Source organism: Microchirus variegatus (assembly GCF_963457635.1).
Source record: "Microchirus variegatus genome assembly, chromosome: 11".
NCBI classification, from domain to species: Eukaryota; Metazoa; Chordata; class Actinopteri; order Pleuronectiformes; family Soleidae; genus Microchirus; species Microchirus variegatus.
Window position 1 is genome coordinate 17,039,913 of NC_139812.1, and position 16,491 is coordinate 17,056,403.

A 16,491-nucleotide genomic window follows, 5' to 3' on the forward strand; every position below is an offset into this window, starting at 1 on the left:
TGTAGCCCAAATAACGCGGGAATATTATGCGTTTGGGACCTTTTCGACTTGATCACACACACACACTTTATTGTATTTAGAATGAATCACATTATTATCCTACACTCGGCGATGCCTCACCAACGATTAAGTATGTTTAAAAAACACACACACACACACACACACACACAAAAAAAAGCGACAACCTCATTTGTAGATTACGTTACAAGGCAGCGGGCGATAGAAGTGAAAGCACGGTGCAAAAATGGGATGGCGTGCGCGTTCGCGGAGCTCCTGCGCTGCGGCAGTTGCCAGGGGAGATAGGAGGGGATCGGATTTTGATTGGCTGGAGCGGACCTGTTGCCATGACGACGGCAGGAGGGTTTGGTAGCGTTGCCGTGCGGTGTGTGATCCGCGCGCCGCGTGTATGGAGGAAGCAGCTGCTGGTCTGATCTCTGACATTGTGTGAGACAGACATCTGAATAAACTGCTGCGCACGAACGTGTCCTTTTAAACAAACACCACAGCGAGGCACGCCGTGCATGAATGTAAGTTTATCACCCTTTTTTAAAATTATTTGTATTTATTTATTTATTTTTTAAATGTTTCCTCTGTGTGACGAGTGTTGTTGAAGCGGTGTACGGTTTCTGGTTCGAACAAGCTAAAAGTAAATGTGACTTTGCTAAGAGCAGTCAGCATGGCAGGACCAGGCGACAGCATGTGGTCAGTCAGCTAGCTCATGTTAACCTCAATTCTCTGTGTTGACTCGAAGCGTAAAGCTAGTGAAGGATCGCCACGGCACCGAGCCGTTGTTATGGTTCGATATGTGGAAGTAGAGCAGGTGTAATAATATTCCGGTACAGTTGAAATGCTGTGCTAACGCTAGCGGTGGTTGTGTTCGCCTTCACTGAGCGTCCGTCACCGCGACTTTGTGCTGGTGAGCTGACGTCACGGCAATTCAACTTACTTCGGAATTATCGCTAAACAACACTGAGCTAACCAAAGTGCGACTCGAATGCTCAGAAATGTCCGCCTCGTGTCGGGAAGTGTTGAGCAATTTCTCCACTTCTTTACGCGTAACTTTGTATTCCTCATTGTGTTCCTGGCAGCGCTCGCTCGTGAGCGTAGTAGTGTTGAAGTCTGTGGTGTTCAAACGTCACAACGTCTTTAGCGTTAGCGACAAAGCATATTAGTTGTTTTTTTGCTAACACGACTTTCATCTTTCCCACTCGCTTTTATGCCAGTGTGCCAGTAAATGTGCTTGTTTTGGGCGCTATATTGTCCATTTGTAGCACACAGCCATGTTAATAAAAGTGTGTTTGCTGGTGTCACTTTTAAGATTTGCATCTGACGCTCTTATGTATAAAAATACTTGAAAATATTTCACGGTGCAATGAGCAGTAGCAGCGGTTTGGTGGCTACGCTTGCTAGCTGACCACATGATGTAATGGATTATCACAAGATTGTCCCAGATACTGAGTGCTCTACCAATAATATCAGAGTGCAGGAAAAACATCTCTGCTTAATCCAGTTGGACACATGTTTTTAATCTTAATATAACTTTTATTTAAACAGGAAAGCCATTAAAATTGAAAACTATATCATCATTTCTGTAAAAATGCTTTTAAAAATATGGGTTGGAAAGAATAAAATACACAATCATAAAATGTTGACACATTATCAATTTACAGAAAACACAATTATTAGGATATTAATTAAAGCACCCCGACGTATCCAAAACAAGGGGTTTGCTTTATGGAGTCCACCATCTTGTTTCTACAGGAGCCTAAAAGGACAAACCAACCCGATTTTGCATAAATATGCGCACGGTCATAGCTCAAATATACATGAAACAATTGTCATCATATCCAATTCATTTAAAAGCATCCAGTGACACCAGCTCTCAAAGATTCAAATGTTTTTGCGAATGGATCAACGCCCTTTTCCCTTAATTATTGAGTAGATCAACTTAAACTGCCTGCTACCTTTTTTATGGACGGGTTTTTGTTTATATGTTTGTTTTACGAAAGGTTGATGGGAACATATGTTTTCATTTTCTCAGGGTGTGACTGTCTTTCTTCTGAGTTGTTAGTTTCCCAGTGGTGAATAGACAAAGGCAGCATGGGCGCGAGGGACAGAAAAAAGACAAAAAAGAAATAGATGTTGCTGTTAAACTGTCATTATTTTATTGCCAGATTCTCCATGGTCATGTTGTAGGTCAAACCATCTGGTGTCTGTTGTTTGTAGTCTTAACATGTATCCACTCCTGTACATGTTGGTATGTACCGAAGCCTCAGAAGGGTAAGTACTTTTGCCTCCCAGAATAGACAAGTATCTGCTACACTTGCATTCATTTCTATAAATAAGACTTGTCTTAACCCAGTGATGCAACTATTGCTGATTGGGAATGGCTTTAATAACTATAAGGATTTTTATTTTTGTCGTATACGTGTAAGGATATTCTTTCTGGAGTATTGCAGTTGCTACAGGTAGCATTCTGTTATGGTTTGGCGTATTTTATATCTCAGCAAGAGGTGAAATGGGGGTAGACTGACCAGTATTATATACTAACTAATGCAGTGTAGTATTCTTGCCTTTTCCTCACAATGTTTCAAAAAGGTACCTGTCATTATCAGGGAAATTTAACTTTAACTGTTCATAACTTATAACCTGAATTTACAACTGCTTGTGGTGACAATTGCTTCCAAGAGTCAAGGTTTCTTTTGGTGGTTTCATACAACCCTGGCGGCAGTAAACCCTGACTTTCTTGTTAACATTTTTTTTGATTAGATAAGATCAGAGTCTATACGTGTGTTTATTATTGTTAAAAAATAACAAAAGTTACCAATTTTACAACTTGGTTAACACAGTTGTTTTTCTGAGAAGTCACTGTGTTTTTTGTTCGGTGTTTACAAAACACAAGGATGCGTGATGACAGCGAATCAACATAACACAAGAGACCACCACAGCACGGCAATACTATCACGTGAAATCCAGTCGAGCTCCATTTTCCTGTTCAGTTGTGACAACACAGTACTGAGTGTTAATTTTAAAACATTTTAATCAGGAAATTGCTTGCTACTGGGTTGTAGCTCGAGGCTCTTATCCTCTGTCCAAGCAAGAGTGGTTCAGAATCTGTCGTTCAAAATGGTGGTGCTGCCATGTAATCAGTCTTATCACAGCGTTGTACACTCTGACCCAGGGATAGGCTGCGTTTGCTAAAATCTAACATGTCTGTTGCTGGTATATGACTAGCTGTCATTACGAAAGCCTGTGGCAGAAACTTTTGGGATTGTGCAACACTGTTCAAACCTTGTTTCTCATGGATTGACTGAAGAGAAAAAAAAACTCTTATCTCATATTTTTTAACCTGTTGTTCTCTGAATAACCTGTAATTGCCAAGTCACTTGTGACTTTGATTTTTAAATAGAAATGTCTTCTATAATTGTGGTGTGTGTTGTTCAGAGGGGGTCGTACTTATGTTCCCTGGGTCCTATGTTCCCCGTTTTTCCCAAAAAGGTCCCATGTTCCCCGGTCACATACAAAACGGGGAACATAGGACCCAGGGAACATAGGTACGGTCCCGTTCAGAGTGTGTTGTAAATTAAGTGAACATAGACGAGCTTACTACAAATGCAGTTCAGTATATAACTGTCAGTAAAAGAAAGTAAACATTTTTATTTAAAAAAAAAGTAAAAAGTCCTATTTGAATGATAGAAGCTGCTCCTGTATGTTTTTTGAAAAATGAATGTCCCCGGGAGTGTGTGGTCTCCACTTTGACATTAAGTTAATCAAATATAGGTGGGAGCTGTGAATTTAGTTTTCCCCGTTCTGTTAAGATGACCAATTTGTCTTTTTTTAATGTTTTTGTCATTTCATTGCCTCCAGAGAGATCATGGTGCAGCTTAATTACATCTATTTTTATCCCAAAAGCTTTCCATCTAACAGCTGTCACCGTTTTTTAAACTGCGGTCAACTTATTGTAGTTGCTCTCATGACGTCAACAAAAACCGTGAGTCGGTTGAGATTTGGTCCTTCTGAGGGGAAATTCAAAGTGTGAATGTTTCCACGTATTGTTTTTGATCACGTTATTCGTCACAATTGTTGTCGATTTGTAAAAGTGGGCATATTTACAATCCTCTTCCTGTTGTGGCACCTCTTCCTTCGCTCTAGTTATTTCTTGATTGCACTGGCCCCTCCTTCCCTTCCCTTCCACTCTCCCTCAAACTCCCTGACTGTCCTGTGTCTGTCTCATTTGACGTCGACTGGGTGGACTCAAGACGCAGCTCATTAGGGCCCGCCTCATTGAAAGCAACAATCATGCAAGCGTTTCCTTGATTGAGAGAAAGGAAGACGGAAACGTGGCTGTGTCCTGTGTCACAATGGGCCTTTGTCTCGTCAGCTCTGGCTGAAGTAACGAGGTTTGTCTTATCGATGGTGGCAAGACAAAACTTACGGGCTTACCAACTTATGTGCAAATGACTGGGATGACCTTGGATGTTTGGGGCTGAAGAAAAGATACATTTAGGAGCCAGTGCAAACTGAGGTGCCAGAAAGCACCACCTTTGACAATAGAACAGCAATGGTTAATTGTCTGATGAAGTGTAAACATAAAAATAACCATACACACACTGTTATTATTACAGATTTATGCCTGTTTTATTCTGGATTCGGCTCTTGAAACAGCTCAAGTGTAGAGCTTTGTTTTCTGTAAAGGTCTGGGATAGTTCTCACAACTCTATGGTGATTTATTGCCAGAAAAATTCACTAAATTTGAGCTGAAGGTGCAACAGAGATCGTGTCCTTGTCAGGGACTAACAGGTGTAATTATTCTTTTTGTGATTGCGCACCGTCTAGTCCTGATTTCACTACATTTGCCCCATGTTCGTTACAACTGATATACCCCTAATTTTTTTTTTAGAAAAACAAATGTGGCATTGCACCAATAAGTAGAAAGTAATTTATACACTGCCCTAAAAATAGTGAACAACTACAGGAAGCACAAAGAGAGTGCAAACCTCCACCAAGGCCGTTCCCCACAGTGTAAAACTCAAAAGAGGATCCATTTTTGTATCACCATCTTCTTTGAACTATCTACACCCTGGAGAACATTAAAATAAAATCTGTCTTAACTTTTTAAGCTTTGCTGCTCATAAACAGACACACAGAGGCTGAAACGTGACCTCTTTGGTGGAAGTAATAAATCTTTTACAGCTTTTTTTTTTATCGATATGCTTGTACCGTTTTGAACCAAAAATGTCAGTATTAGTTAAAGCGGTTCCGGTTGGAGAACAGAAATACTTTAATTACTTAAATATAAAAAGGCTGTAATGTAAAATGCAGATAAAAGTGTTTGTAAAGAGTTTGCTACACTTCAAGAATGAAGTTGTCTTTTGTGTTTGTTGTGCACAAATCACAAACACTTTTAGCATTCACATGGACGGTAATCTTTTACATGGCACATTCCGAAGGGGGCTGATGTTGAAACTTCAGCTAAGCTCCCATAGTATTGAAACTTAAAAATAAAACCTCCTTTCATTTAGTTATTACAAGGATTTGTGCATTAAGTAAAGCGAATTGTCTGATGCAGTTAGTGCTGATTTTTTAAAGTTGTTGTTTACATTGATTGGTGTTTGCATACCGAACTCACAGGCCACATGACCTGAAAGATAAGGTTGCAGTGTTGGCTGTATGGGGGGAGGCATGTACTTTGGAAGGCCTCATCTCTGTTGACAGTCAAAGTGCAGTACAGTGAGTTTGAGCTTGAAAACTCGGTGTGAAATCAATGTCTCGGGATAAACATCATCATCATGAACCATTGTTTAGTTTGCTTTCCCCCTTTAGCTGTTAAGTAATTGCATCAGCTAGTGACTCTATGAGCTGCATCATGGTGTCATTCATAGATTGCCAAAGTAGATCCTGTCACTCAGATGAGTGCCACCTCGCTGCTCGACTCCAACTTTTTTGGTGCAGAACAAGTCAAACTATCTCCGTGTGAAGTCTGAATTTGTTTTCTGAAAATGAACTTCCTCAACAGGCGGGAGGTGTTTCCTCCCCTCCCGGTTCTCTGTTTGAGGCTGTGAGGTGAATACTGAGCACTTCTGAAACATGACGAGAGCAAAAACAACCGCTCCTTTGTATGAGCTGAAGTGGAGAAAAAAAAAGGCCTTTACTGTTTTCTTCACCTCGGACACAGAGTGTGCCATTTTGATCCATTCAGTAATTTAATTTTAAAAATGTATTATTTAACAGTAGCCCGATTAGCCTTCATGTCAATGGATGCTTTATTTGTTATGGTACAATTTGACCCGCCCATAAAACAGAACACTGACACTTGGTTACGTTGTTCTGGAAGAGCCTCTTTCTCTCGCTCTCCCCGTCTCTCCCACTCCAACTCAGTCCTTCTTTGTCTCATTCACAGTTTTAGAGCTCCAGCCTGACTGGAGTAGTCACCTAAATATCAGTTAGGGTTTCAAATTACAGCCATTGCCATTGGGCTCTGCAACACACCTTTGTGTATTTATTACAGAGGTGTAACTGATTTGTGTCGAGTGGTTTATTTTCCTGTGAAAAGGGTGTGGTGTAAGCATTAACAGGCAGTTGCATACACAATTTATGTCTAGTTTTTTTGTTTCTCCCTGAAATCTTGTTTTATCATTTACATGTAAATGCTAAATTGTCATGTTTTTTTTAATTGCATGGTAAATAATAATACAAGTTTGCCGTAATGTCATTTAGTCAGCGAGTGCCATGACGTCCAGGATGGCTGTTGTCTTTCACACCACTCTTTGTCAGACAGGTTTGTGGAGAACAGCAGCAGACTGCTGGCCTCAGCGTTTTCCGCCTGTATTGATCTCCCCACATTAGCTCTCTCTTCATGCACAGACGTGAGCACAATTGCTTCCCTTACAACACTGGCTGCCGTGGCAACTGAGTCCTGATTGTGAGATTCGCTCCCAGAAAACATCTCCAACCAGAACCTCTTCATTTTGATGCCACTATCATCTCCTTTACTTTCCCCTGTACATATTTGACACATCAACGGCTTGATTTGCCACTTAAAGCTATCTCCATATGTCTTTGTGTATTTTTGAATAGGCTAAGTGCTTAACAGGATAAAAGAGCAGTTTGAAAGAGGGGAAAATGTGCCTTGGCACCTGCTGTTAGTGCCTGCCTGTTTGCACATGAATATGATGAGGCTGGCGGTGCGGCTGGGCTATTTTAACTTGCAGATGAGCCATCGGGTCAGCTCCATTGCAGCTTTGGTGTATTTTCAAGGATGAGCTACAGTCAACAGGCCAGTTTGGCTGATTAGCTCCCTCTCCCTCTCCCCTCTTCACTTTTTACACTCTAGCATCCCATCATTCAGTGCATTCCCAGCCGCCTCTCTTTGATGCCTTTTCATAAGAGCAATGATAACTGCGATCATCGCAACAGCAGTGGTAATTGACCAGCTGCAGTCATGGTGAACCTTTTCTGTGTTTGGCTGGATGTGGAGCAGCTTTCTCATCCTGTCCACCCTGCCTGTCTGTTGATATTCAAATGTGGTCTTCTGGAGCATCTAGTCAAAAGAGGATAAGCGCTGTCTGGTACCCAAGGGCTGAGAGGTCAGCGCCATGTGGAAGAACTGAGGTGGAGTTCTCTTGTGCTTTTAAGGTGAATCAGCAGTCTGACTCTTTACTCCAGGCATGCCTTATTTCCATTCCCCAGACACAACAGATAAACAAGTTGACAGAAAAAGGGGAATAAAGTAGTGTTTACAGTTGACTATCGCTGACTAGAAAAAACAGTTTCTAATTAGCAGAGGTCCTTTTTTGGCTGACCTGTCTTATACCTCTTATCGATCATAAGTTATGGTTCAACACAGGTTTTTCAAATGAAAGTAGACCCGGTGTAGAAGTTTGGGTTTATGTTTGCCCTCAGTAAGTCATCTTCAAGAACACATTCAAGAGAGTACCTTCCATGTACATTTATTTGACCCAGAAGCGAATTCTATGTGGTTAAGTGTTTTGTTGTTGTCTAGTTGAGAAGGGGCTTTAGCTTGTTGTTTACTGAGAGCTTAATGTTTGTCATCAGGATTTATTGGATAATATAACGCAACACGTGGGTCATGATGTAGGCTTGGCTTGAACTCGTCATGAATAGCCCAAAGTAGGACATCATGGTTGCATTGTTTTTCATTTAACTATGTTGTTTAATTACATCAACAGAACCCCTATTCTTTATTACATTGTTAAACATATGTCCCTACACAGCTCGATGTAGACTTATATTTTAAGGATAAATTCAGAGTCTGAACCTTTTGTGTCGGGGAATATCTTTTTTGGGTTTTGTCCCTTGAGAGAGAGACAAATGGGCATTTCGCTCACTGCTCCTCATTGCACTATTTTGGTGAGAGCCGTGATTCATCCTAGACCTTACATAGCCTACCTACCAGCTAGGTCTCTCAGCTGACTCCCTTCTCCCTCTGCCTTCCGCTCAATCCCTGGATCTCAGTTTGCTGTTTTTGTCTTGGTCTTATTGCGCAAAAAGGATTTCCCTATTGTTGTGTTGCTTCCTCTGTTTACTCTGCCTGTCCCTTTGCCGTTTGGTCTGGGAACCTGTTTGACTTACTCCGCCTTTGGTTGTGATCGCAAAAATGAAATTACAGCAGTGTTTGCAAAGTGAAACCAACAGTAGAGGATTGGCAGGCGTAAGAATGCGGAACACAATGTAGCCAAATTGAAGCCATCTATAGAATAAACCAAAAGAACACTGTGTTTAAGGCTGGAAAAAGTTATGGCACTAGATTTTGAAGTGCCTCTGTCTGTCTGTTGTATGCATCTCCCCTAATTCAGAGTTGAGTGGTCATTTCGTAAATGCATTAATGGCTTCTTATTCCTGCTCCTGTCCTTGCTGACTTGCTTTCAGAAACTGTTTATTGTGTGCCAGTGTTTGTACACTCCCTTGCTAGTATTGCGTACTGTGCAAACAATTCACTTTGACCCAGTTCTTACACTAAGCTATGGAAAGATATACCCATTCACCACACGCCGTGCCTTCCCTCTCCTCTCCTCAAAAACCCACTCCCTTCTTGGTGTGGATCCAGAGCATCCAGGACCACTTCAGAACCCAGGGCAGCTCGTTAGATTACCTATTTTTCTGTTCTTAGTTAAAGGGACCACATCATGGTGACACCCAATTCATAAAGGTTGGCGGTAGCTGAGACCACAGTAAATTAGCTCAATCATGCAGGTGTCTTTGTTGGTAGGACATGTGGAAATACTGTACATCATGTTGAAACCCGTACTACAGTCCATTCTGAACATTTGCTTCAATTAAAATGCTAAATGTTCTACAAGATGACATGGCTCCTCCGAGCTCATGTAAAAAATGGTCTCATTATTAAGAGTACTTTGGTGGAATTTGTTAATGACATAGAGCTCCTGGCAATATTGAATTTCTCGATGCTTTTAAATGACTGACTGCAGCCCCTTCACACCACTTAATCTGGCATGTGACAAATTGAGACTTGATCCTGTCTGATTGCGGGAGATCAGCCTGTAAGAGTCATCCGCTCTGTAAGATGGAGCCTTTCCACTCGTCCCTGCAGTTATTGGAAGGTTTCATGCTCATTTACACATAACGAGCGGCTGAGTCCTGTCAGGAAGGGAGGTGGGCGTTGAGGAGTGGAGCCTTAAGTTGGTTCAGTTGCTTAAGAGGAACTTCTCAATGCTCCTTGGCTTGAGTGAAGAGGGGAAGGGGAGCTGAGGGCCTCTCCGTCCTCATCAGGAGTGGAGAAGAGGGGCATTGAGAGAGAGAGGGTCAGGAAGTACAATAGAGGCGAGACAGATACAGCTACAGGGGTTTTGCCCTCAGGGAAAACAGAGACTAACAAGGTCATTGCTACGGAGCGCATATCAGTCCAGTGTGCCACATCCTATTATTTCAACACTGTTTTGAAATTGAGTTTAACAACAAAATCTTTTCTTTCTCTCTCCCTCCAGACCTCTTTGGTTTAATGGGTCCAATCATTGGAATGTCACCAGATAAGAAAACGGAAATCCCGGGTATGCAAGAGGAGCGGACGGGGCTCAGAGGTGTCTGTGGTGTAGGAACACTGCCCGAGGCAGAGTGTGCATCCAGTCCACTGGCGACCAGTGTGGATCGCACTGGAGGCCCAGAAGACGAGGAGCTCACCAACCTCAACTGGCTTCACGAGAACCTGCTTCAGAACTTCCCACTTGGGGGCCCAGAAGCTCAGCCTAGTGGAAGCCCCCTTTTTGACATAGAGGGAGACTACGGGTCAAGCCAGGGCCCTACATCCTCCTCATCCTCAGCACACAGCAGAAGTAGGGAGCGGGACTCGTTGAAGTCGAAGCCCCCCTTCTCGTTTTCTCTGCTCATCTACATGGCCATTGAGCAGTCTCCCAGCAAGTCTCTGCCTGTTAAAGAAATCTATGGCTGGATTCTTGAGCACTTCCCTTATTTCTCAAATGCTCCCACTGGCTGGAAGAACTCAGTTCGTCACAACTTGTCCCTCAACAAATGCTTCCGCAAGGTGGAGAGGAGTTTGGGAAAGGTAGGTTTGCACACAAAGTCCAATCCTGTACACACTGAGAACACTACATTGAGGATACATTCATATTTTACCGTATCTTCCATAGAACAATGCAGCTTCATACAGCAACACACTGTTTGAGAAGAGTGAGTCGCTGTGTGAAGCTGCAGCGTGTCTCATGTGATTGTGTCTGGGACTGTAACACACATCTGCAGGACCCACTGTCTCTGCTGCAATGAGGGTGGAATCCAGTCAAGGTCGCGGATCCTCCTTCAGAGGAAATGCAAACACAGCACACTAAGATAGGATTTTATCTCCTGATTCGCTGCAACGTAGTGCAATTGTTTTAACCAGGGTAAGAAGAATCCCACTCTCGGAACAAGGCAAGACGAGTTAAACAAACATGACATACAGGAAAAAAAAATGTCAGCCTGATTCTGCATTTTTGTGCATAGAAGAGGGAAAAATAGAGAAGTTGGCCTTCTCATTATCACATGTTTGTGAGAACTGCTTAAACACTCTGTGATGACAATGATGAGTTCATTGTAAAATTGTTAATTTACTTCCTAATGGTTGCAGTTTCCATTTAGCTTTTTGGCTTTATACTGTACGTGTTGAAAAATGTGGTGAGGAGAAGAAACCGGAGCTAGCTCTGGTTTGTATTTCACATTGATATTGATTGATTAATACCAAAACACCAAAACAAACATCCTCAGGATGCCTGTGTCAAACCAGCATTATTTGCATGTTATACTATAATTAATACAGGGAGTGACACAACAGTAGCCATATTGAGCCTTCGGTACGAGTTCAGACTTGTGCCCGGTAGAGCGTGTCCTGCCAAAACTGTGTGTCTGGCTAAGACCTGATATTTTCCCACCGTTGGACGGGATGGAGGTTAGCACTCAGTCAGTGGCAAACACTGTGTAGAGCAGACCGCTCAGCATGCAGGTGCACAGTGAGTGTGGGCTCTCTTCGTCTGCTGAGAGACCAGCACTAGTTTCACATGACACACTGGCTGGTGGTTTCCGTTGCCATAGAGACATTTCCTTCTTCCTGCATCAGGGCTGGTTGGTAATCTGAGTCAAGGTTATTCCCCTCCCTCCTCACTCCATTCTCCTCCCAGGCTGGGCAAGAATACGCTGCCATCAGATAAAGTGACAGTTAACACACTCCTGCACACATCGCCATGAGACACATTCATTCCTCACTCAGAGCTGCAATTATTTGCTCCTTCTGTTGAAGCTGTTAAGGAATTGTTTCTCATGCATTTGCTATAGTCCACTCTCTTTGTCTAGGAACTATTGCTTTAAGGGTTTTCTTGTGCAAAATGAGGACATTATAATGAAATGTGACCTATGACTGTGCTGATTTTCAGTTTACTGTATCAGCTGAGAGAAAGAAATATATATATATATTTCTTTCTTTCTCTTATTATATATATATTATATATATATGTATATACTGTGTGTTGCAACAGAGGTTTTTATAAAAGTTTAAATGGTTAAAAATTGTAGTCAGTTGTTATGGTAGTGAAAAAGCTGGAAAGAAAGCAGACATGAATATTAACTACACAGATTTCACATAATCACAAGTTCTGCTTTGCCAATGCTGTATAAAGACACAAACATTTGTTTAGCTAAAGGGAAACTAACAGGAATTTTGTATTTTTGGTCAAACCCTATGTTCTGTAAGGATCACGCATCAGGATTTGAATCAGTCTTCCTCATGTCTTGTCTGAAAAGTTCCTTGCATTGATGGTAGTTTAAATGTCCCTGCTCATCCCTACAGGCAAATGGAAAAGGTTCTCTTTGGTGTGTGGACCCAGAGTACCGCCCCAACTTGATCCAAGCCCTTAAGAAGCAGCACTTCCCTGCCGCACATGCCTTCTGCACACCGCCCGCCTCCCCACCCCGGTAAAACATAATCAAGACATATCTTAACTGGCTTTCTTGAGTTTCTTGATTTCACTTGATTTGACATTAAGCCCTTTTCAAATAACTTGAATGTTTCCTGTATCTGTCGTCTGTGTTCCTTCCACAGTGCCTCCTCACCTCCCCATCACTTTCTACAAGGCTGCTCATTCAAAGGTGAGAGCGAAGTGAACTTGTATCTGTTTTAAGTCTGGATTCATGCGATAAAAGCCGCCTGCCGTTCGACGATGTGCAGATGTCCATAAATTTCAATCAGTGCACTTTTGTTTCTAGCTTGTGTTTGTGCAGTATTTTGATTATGTTGCCTTTTGCACATTTCAGTCCCAGAACATTCAGCATCACCGTGCTTTTACCCCCCAACTCTTGGTTTGATTTGTTGCTTTCCAGTCATTGATGCCTCATGTATTCCATATTGTTGAGAGCTCCCAGTCAATGTCTCTGCCTCCTCGTTCCCTCCTCTGCCTCTTAGATTTGTAACCTTGACGACAGGCAGAGGTTCTGCTGATGCTGAGTGTCTAGCACTTGGTCTCACTGTAATCATTAATAATTTAGAGCACCAGAAGCAAGCTGTGAGGCTTTTAGACACTTGGTCAGGTCTGAAGAGATTGAATGACTCTCAATATCCTCCGGTTTGTTTTCATGAATCTGCTGTTCATCCAATCCATTCAATAAACAGTGATCAGGTCACTATATCTCTGGTTTATAATGATTAGAGGAGTCCAGCCCCCTCACAGTCCTAGCAGAGAGACCATGCTACCATGCCCTCACACTCTAGGACTGACCATCATGCATGTTCTCTCCTCTTCCAGAGTCTGATATTGATGCTGCCACTGCCATGATGCTCTTAAACTCTGCCCCCGGGCACCACGTTGACCCATGTAAGAGAATCCACAAGCAGCCATACTTTCACCTATTCTCCCAATTCTTTGTCTCCTTCCACAGACATGTACCACCCTATCATTGCTTGAATCTTCTTTTAATTTTATTTGTGCTTTGATTTGTTTTGTGTATATCACCAGTTCGTTTGAGCAAAATGTTTGGTCTTGTTTGGAAAAAGATTTCAATTACTTGTTTTTTCTTCTTAGAGAGATTACTACTTAAGGCAACTACAAGAGTAAGCGGATGGTTATTTAGCTTAGCCCAAAGACGAGCCTTTGTAGTGCTACAACAATGGTGGAATTATGTTTTCTAAATACTTGTGTGAAATGCTTCAGAGAGTGCTACGGCAGCTAAAGCTTGAGAAAGATGCATTGTTTTTTCATGCATACAATAAGATATTTTTAAATCAGATTTTCCCTTTTGAACAGAAACAACTTCTCACTTCTGCTTTTTTACCTGTAAACAAAAGCCAAAGCGTCAGTGTGTGGTTTGTCTGATTTCTTCTTCAGAGAAATGCTCAACTATTTAGCTGTTTACTGTAAAGTCACAATAGAATTCGATCCTTAGTCTATTTTAAGATACATTCCTCTGTAAAATTCCTATTACTTAACTTTAACACGAGGCATTTGTGGGTTTTATAATGCTGTATCAGAATTTAAAGTATAACCTTGTATTTGAATGTTTACTTAAGTCCATCTTATGTCCTTCTCAGGCAATTCTGACGGCCCACTGGACCTCTCCAGACCCGATTCCTTCCTGGTGAGCAGTGATCCAAAGCAGGACCACAACTACAGCAGCGCAGCCCTGCAGCGCTGCTCTTCCCGTTCCTCCTCCTCGTCTCTATCCTCTCTGGACGAAGGAGGCTGCGACCGCAGGCAGTCCCGCCGTGCCGGCAGCGAGGGCTTCCACAGTGACGAGGACTCCGACCTCTGGGACGAGAGGGGCACCCACCAGACTTCACGACGTCCACCCGCGATCAAGTGGCCTGTCCGCAAGAGGGCACGACGTGAGGCCAAGCCAGAGCTAGACGACGAGCTGAAGGAAGCTGCCGGCTCTTTGCTGCACCTCGCTGGTGTACGCAGCTGAATTTGAGGGCTCCAAATGTACTGTCAAGAGCACAAACTCAACAGGAAATTAAGATTATTTTTTTTTGCCCCAATCATACTCCGGACCCTGTGAACCCTAACCTCTGACTCCTGATCTTGTGTCCCAGTGTGCCTCCTTCTCCTTATCTGATCGTTCACTGGCCATTTTGAGCCTTTTTTGTTTGGGAAAATTCCTGTCCAACAAAACAAATGGCAATAGTATCGTTCATACAGGAGAACAAAGCCATATAGAGACTTTTGTAACTCGGGGGGGTTGATTGCTGGGAATGGGTGTTTGGGCTATGGAGGACCATCAAGATACCTATCCACAATGACCTGCCTGCATCTTTTAGACTGGAAAATTATGATTCAAGAATTGTTTTTCTCTCTCTGAAAGACAGTGTGACAAGCTGAAGGTTTTATTACTCAAAGCGTTGCATGCTTCCTCCTCAAACCTGTATCCTCTTCCAAGTGAATCTATTTATGAAGCGAATGAGTGCATGTTTGTAACAGACAAAATCTAACCTCCTGTTGTTATCAATTTCTCTCTTTTTTTGTGCTAAACAGAAAAAATGCCAACGTTTTTGAAAGGAATTCTTGATCTATGTTTCCTCTTGTAAGAGAGATGCAATAATCGATCCACAACCTTTATGGAAATAGTATTACTCTGCCACTGCCAAATTTTGTTGCAAAGTTAGCTATACTACTTTGCTCCGTTTTGTGCGGCCAATACAGTGCTAAACAAGTTAAAGCTGTTGGCTTTTGGTTTTTGTATGCTAACGAAGATTTATTTTCGCCAAAGATATGCAATTGCATTATATATGGTATTAAAAATATTAATAAAACCTGTTCTTGTTACCACTGTGAGCATCTTGATGTTCCACACTGCGAGACTTTTGACACACTCTGATGCCGTCACTTTACATCATTTACCTACACTAGTTTTGATCAACATTGCCACCTGCTGTGAACAGTGTCAGGCAAGATACTCGGGACATTTAAAAACTAACTTATTTCTAGTTTGAAAAGTCGTATTACTTTGTATCAGAAGTAATGTTACATTTGTCGTTTTCATTATTATATTGCTTTTGTAAGTATGCACAAGCTTATTTAGGATCAAACCTACTTTATTGAAACAAAATGATCAAACTACAAACATGGCAGCCTTTCAAAGCAAAAAAACCTGTCTCACAATCTATTTTACAGCTCTCTGCATATTTATTCTCATGTGACCTGGAAAAACATAACAAATTCTGATGTAGTGATGCAGTAAATCAGCATTTGCAATTGTAATCCACTTCTTGTCACTGGATAAGGTAATAATATTAAAGTTAAATAGTACTGAGTAATGTGCTACTGATCAACACTGGCTGTAAAAAGACACATTCTAGTTAATAATAATGTCTACTATTTAGCTGTAGCTGCTTCTCCGTGTGACTGCTTCCTCAAACAGGTTCCACATAACCATGTTACAGCTGGCAAATATTTCCCACCAAGTTCAGCAGTTCAGTGCCGTTTCGACTCAATGGCACAATGTGTGGCGGCTCCACCGCACACCGTCTCTCTTGCCACCGCATGTTTTTGAACGCACCACGTGGCAGGCTGCCAGAAATGCACCTTGCATTAATGTGGATTTCAGGTCCGTGCCAGTGATGGATGCATCATCAGATGTCCTCTACGACACTCTTCGCTGTAAGTTAATTAGTCATGGAGGACTGTGGGATGAACACAGTGTGACCCTGAACAAGGGCTCGTCTGACTAGCCTCGGGCCCATTGGCACAGCTCTATTGTTCAATAGAGTCCTGTGTGTGTCGACTGGAAGAGGGGGGCTTCTCCCTACTGACTACCTCAATTCAGCTGGAAATCAGAGCAGCATCAAGCCCCCTCCCACATGGCCCTAGCAACCACGCCACGCCGACAGTTACCAGGCAACCAGACAATACTGGAGCCACTGGCTGTGGTGTGCGTATGAGAGAGAGTTTGTGTTTTGCCTGTATGCATTTAAGATCAGAAATGGTGAGGCAGCAGCAGAGGAAATGTTTTTTTTATTATTATTATTATTTGTACAAAAAC

The 16,491-nt window shown here is 42.2% G+C and overlaps 1 protein-coding gene across 1 annotated transcript; it reads left to right on the forward strand.

The window, feature by feature from the left end:
- The first annotated feature begins 401 nt into the window (after positions 1 to 401).
- Positions 402 to 15,210, forward strand: foxn2a (forkhead box N2a). The gene is made up of 6 exons (XM_083898192.1): positions 402 to 527; positions 9,966 to 10,540; positions 12,311 to 12,435; positions 12,563 to 12,609; positions 13,263 to 13,331; positions 14,045 to 15,210. Exons 2-6 carry the CDS (start codon positions 9,980 to 9,982, stop codon positions 14,416 to 14,418), a joined length of 1,176 nt encoding a protein of 391 aa, XP_083754318.1. The 5' UTR covers positions 402 to 527; positions 9,966 to 9,979; the 3' UTR covers positions 14,419 to 15,210.
- The last annotated feature ends 1,281 nt before the right edge of the window (positions 15,211 to 16,491 follow it).